The sequence below is a fragment of the Pygocentrus nattereri genome, chromosome 16 (assembly GCF_015220715.1).
Source record: "Pygocentrus nattereri isolate fPygNat1 chromosome 16, fPygNat1.pri, whole genome shotgun sequence".
Lineage (NCBI taxonomy): Eukaryota > Metazoa > Chordata > Actinopteri > Characiformes > Serrasalmidae > Pygocentrus > Pygocentrus nattereri.
In genome coordinates this window covers 38751999-38756998 of record NC_051226.1, presented here as the reverse complement: position 1 = coordinate 38756998, position 5000 = coordinate 38751999, and the positions used below count along the sequence as shown (strand labels likewise).

At 47.2% G+C, this 5000-nt stretch overlaps 1 protein-coding gene across 3 annotated transcripts in view; it reads right to left on the bottom strand.

The window, feature by feature from the left end:
* The window catches only part of col5a1 (procollagen, type V, alpha 1), a 164316-nt gene that overhangs the window by 91231 nt on the left and 68085 nt on the right, over positions 1-5000 (bottom strand). For all 3 annotated transcript variants that reach the window (XR_005131635.1, XM_037546017.1, XM_037546018.1), the window contains exon 5: positions 3042-3173. Coding sequence is in view for 2 of the 3 variants with exons in the window: in XM_037546017.1 (XP_037401914.1) it covers positions 3042-3173 (132 nt within the window). In the remaining variant the exon portion in view is untranslated. The remainder of the gene's footprint in view (positions 1-3041; positions 3174-5000) is intronic.

Sequence of the window (5000 nt, the reverse complement as noted above, 5' to 3'; positions counted from 1 at the left end):
CCCTCCTGTCACTGGTGCAGTACCGCTCCTGTCACTGAGGCAGTACCCCTCCTGTCACTGAGGCAGTACCCCTCCTGTCACTAGGGTGGTTCTCCTACTGTCACTGGGGCAGTACCCCTCCTGTCACTAGGGTGGTTCTCCTACTGTCACTGGGGCAGTACCCCTCCTGTCACTAGGGTGGTTCTCCTACTGTCACTGGGGCAGTACCCCTCCTGTCACTGAGGCAGTACCCCTCCTGTCACTGGTGCAGTACCGCTCCTGTCACTGCGGCATTACCCCTCCTGTCACTAGGGTGGTTCTCCTACTGTCACTGGGGCAGTACCCCTCCTGTCACTGAGGCAGTACCCCTCCTGTCACTGGTGCAGTACCGCTCCTGTCACTGCGGCATTACCCCTCCTGTCACTAGGGTGGTTCTCCTTCTGTCACTGGGGCGTTTCTCCCCCTGTCACTGGGGGAGTACCCTTCCTGTCATGTTGTAGTACCCTCGGGGAAAATCTCAGTACCAGTGCTGCCCCCCTCCCTCGCTCTCTCTCTATCTGTATATATTGTTCTTTCTCTATCTCTCCCTCTGTACCTCCTTCTACCCTGTCTCACTCCCCCTTTACGTGCCCTCTCCCCCCACTCTCCCTCTTGCCCTCTTTATGTAGTTCTTTCTCTATTTCTCTTGCCTTCTCTCTCTCCTTTCTCTCTTTTTCTCTGCTCTCTCTCTATCGCTGTCTTTCCTATTCCTCTCTCTCTGTTTCCCCTCCCACTCTTTACTGCCCTCTCTCTCTCTCTCTCTCTCTCTCTCTCTCTCTCTCTCTCTCTCTCCCCCTCTATCTCTCCCTCTCTGTTTCCCCTCCCACTCTTTACTGCCCTCTCTCTCTCTCTCTCTCTCTCTCTCTCTCTGCCCCTCTATCTCTCCCTCTCTGTTTCCCCTCCCACTCTTTACTGCCCTCTCTCTCTCTCTCACTCTCTCTCTCTCTCTCTCTCTCTCTCTCTCTCTCTCTGTCATGGTGACAGGAGGCATGAGATCATTTTTTGTTTGGAAAAATAAATTCTAAAGAGACAGTTTCCAGCTGGAGCTTTTCCTCTGAACGAACACAGAGAATTAATGAGGCCTCACACACACACACACACACACACACACACACACACACACACACACACACACATGTTTGGACAGGTCTGTGTGTTGTGTGTTTAATCCGCTCTCATTCCTCAGGTTCATCTAATGCATATTTCTGCTCACTCTATGTTCTCTCAGCGCTCCTCCAGCCTCTCCTGACGCTGAAGGTCCGGGTATAGATTACCCTGTGACCCTACAGGACCACGTCAGTGTGGTTTATATTCACAGCTGACCAGAGCTGTGAGTCCAGAGAGAGTACAACACTCTCCATATGGTAACGTTTAGAGCCCATATGTAGAGAACACTCATGTTCTCCATGGTTAGTGACTCTGGGCTCGATGTGCTGAGACCTTTGCACCAGTTCAGGCACATCTTCCCGCCTGCTCTGCACGAAACTGGCACACAAGTCTAAGCCGGCCAAGTGCATGACGAGTGTGCTTCTCTTACTTATGCACATTGCTGCTGTCGTTTTTCAGTTTTTGACATAATCTGAAAGTGCCTGCTGTTGTTTACATTGTGTGTAAATGTCATGACGAATGGACCAAAATAAACGACCCAAAATGACTTGGAAAGACGTCTGGTTCCATTGACTTCCATTAAAAGTAGAGTGTGTTTTTTCCTTCTCCTGTAAAATTACCGTTTTGGAGAAACGAGGTTTCCGACAGCAGTGTTATGCGTTTGGTTTGGAAGAACTGTGTGCGGGAGATATTACATGTGGGTCTGATTGCATATTCCGTTCAGATTGCCAGTGCTTGAGCATCTTGCACCAGATAGCAGGTGGGGCTACACACTGACAATTAACTGACAGTCTGCAGACTTGATAAAAAACACTACATTTTGGCGCATTGTCGTGGCATTAAACCACATTTGCTGTGCCAGTGCTCGTATATACACCTGGCCCAGAATGTAGAACAAACTTTCTTTCTTTTTCCATTTTGTCAGTGAATTTTTTTTTGGAATTTCCGTGGTTGAGAAATATAACAAAATAAGTCAGAACGGTTCATTGCAGAGCTGGACAGTATCGCAATAATTGTAACATCACGATTTTCACGATACATAATACACAATATTGCGAGCTCTCCGTCCACCAATTTTATGCCAAATTAGAAAACGGAAAAAGTCAGGAAATCGAAAAAACTTCCAAATATCGCGAAAAAGAGTTCCATGCTAGGACGAGGTGGAAAAGTTAGAATACCACTAAAACCAAAATGGGAAAACATGACATATCGAGCTGTAATTAGCTCTACTACAGATGGTTCGATCACGGTGCGTAGCTTTCCGTAGGATGCTTTCGACATTCTGGAATATCTAACCCGAAGTTCGTTTGAAAAATGGCCCCAGAAGGGTCCGATTCAAGGTGGCACAGATGTTTCCGCCCTCATTTTGTGGGCCATCGCATGTAACAACTTTCTGTGCGGGAGCTTTTAGAGGTGGCTGTCTGGTTCCCATCACCACCACTGTGAACGGTTCTGACGGAAAGACGGATGAGTTTCTCTAGACTGGAGACTCTGAACCACTCTGTTTACATCTTATCCATTTAACTATGCGGACATTTTGGTGGAAACATGTCTGTCCGTCTACAGGGACAACAGACATACACATTGTCTGTGTTTAACATTGTTGGGAGTGATGTGGTGCAAAGTCCCACACTGCTTTCTCAGTAAGGAAGTAGCTTAATGCATTTCAGCTTAAATTCCTAAATTCTATGTTACTCATATAAGAAGAAATGTGTACTTTAGTTACTTGTTTTTTAATGTGCAATGTTTTTAAAGCATAAATTCAAGTTTTTAAAGCATAAGTTTCCTCTATATAGATTATCTGTGCCTGTCCTTGTATATAATGTGCTACCTGCGTTAGCTGACTGTGGAATTCCGACTGCGAATCTGAGCATCAGCCTTCCACACTGTAAGCTCTGTATGGAGAAAGCACTCACGTAGTCTTCCGTGTTGGGGTCCTGGTTCTGGGGCTGCTCCGGTGCGGGAACCTCACAGTCTGGGCTATAATGTTCACAGTAGTCAAACGCAGCACGGTGGTCTGCTACAATCATCAGCTGCTGAATATCCCCCTGAAAAACACACAGCGCAAAAGCACAGTTATACAGACTGAACGCAGCTTTACAAAGACCAGATTCAGAGTGACCCGAGTTCAGAACAGACGCCCTCAGCCTGTGTCTGAACACACGAGCGCAGCGCAGCTCACGGCAAACAATAAACACACCAGCCTGATTTTCTACTGCCTCCCTCACGCATACAGACACGGAGATGAGCGGCTAACCTGAGGTCAGAGATCTGGGCAGGAAGACACTCCTATCATACGTTTAAATGACAGGGCTGTTTAAAACATGACCGGATTTTAGCACATCGGCCTCATAAACACACACAGACGGACAGACAGACAGACAGAGAGACAGACAGACAGAGACAGACAGACAGAGGCAGACAGAGAGACAGACAGACAGAAAGGCAGGCAGATGGATAAACAGACAGACAGATACATAGACAGACAGACAGTTGGGCAGATGTATGAATAATTAGATGGATGGACAGACAGGCAGACATAGATAGATAGATAGATAGATAGATAGACAGACAGACAGACAGATAGATAGATAGATAGATCTAAAAACAGTGACCCACTGACTGACCACTCAAACAACGTGCTTTCTGTGGACCGTCAAAGGCCTGCTGATGCGTGCTTTACACAGTGTGATGGTCAGAGTTTTTCCATGCAGGAGATCAGATCCACCCATCAGGCACATCAGAGCGCAGATAACAGACCTAAAACAAAGCCAACTACACTCCCACCTACACGGCCACTTTATCTGAAACCCCTCTGCTGGAGCTCCACCCCGCTGGTGTACCAGCACAGGCTCATCCTTCTGCCCACACAGCTGCCCTTGGCTGGGTATTGTGCATCTATCTAGCGTCTGTTCAAAAGTGGTGTGGTCATAAACTGACCAATGATGAATGGAGGGGCTGGTAAACTGTGGGGAAACAGATGGACTGCAGACTGTGGAGCGAGTGCCATGTACAGTTACAGTTCAGCAATACCCATTTCCATTTAAACATTCCAAAGACAATATTTAGTCACATGATGAATAAACAAGGGAACACAGTGTCACTAATGCCAAGCACCATTCTTTTCCCTGTGGTCATTTCCATGACCTAAACATTCACTTTAACCAAGTCTATGAGGTGTCTTACATCTAAAAATGAACAACGTGGAAGGTTTAACATTCACACGAGCCACTAGAGGGCGCAAAGATGACATCTAAACAGCTGTCTGAAATTATGGCGGGAATTTTATTAGCGGCAAAGCAGAAAAAAGGCTAATTTGAACCATATGGTCAATCATAACCCTGACACTCTCAATGTCCTGTTGATTTTCTTTCTGCTTAGCAACCATTCCAGTTTCCACCGTTACGACCGGTACCACAGTTACCGCTGTTACCACCGTTACCACTGTTACCGCCGTGACCACGGTTATCACGGTTACTGCCGTTACCACTGTTACTACTGTTACCACCGTTACCACCATTACCGCTGCTACTGCCATTACCACTGTTACTACTGTTACCACCGTTACCACTGTTACCGCCGTGACCATGGTTATCACGGTTACTGCCATTACCACTGTTACTACTGTTACCACCGTTACCACCATTACCGCTGCTACTGCCATTACCACTGTTACTACTGTTACCACCGTTACCACTGTTACTGCCGTTACCACCGTTATCGCTGTTACTGCCGTTATCGCTGTTACTGCCATTACCACCGTTACCACTGTTACCGCCGTTACCGCCGTTACCACCGTTACCACTGTTACTGCTGTTACGGTGTTACCAAATTGGTTTCGCGTCTTCATGTTTTCGTGAGGATTCGCCCCCCCC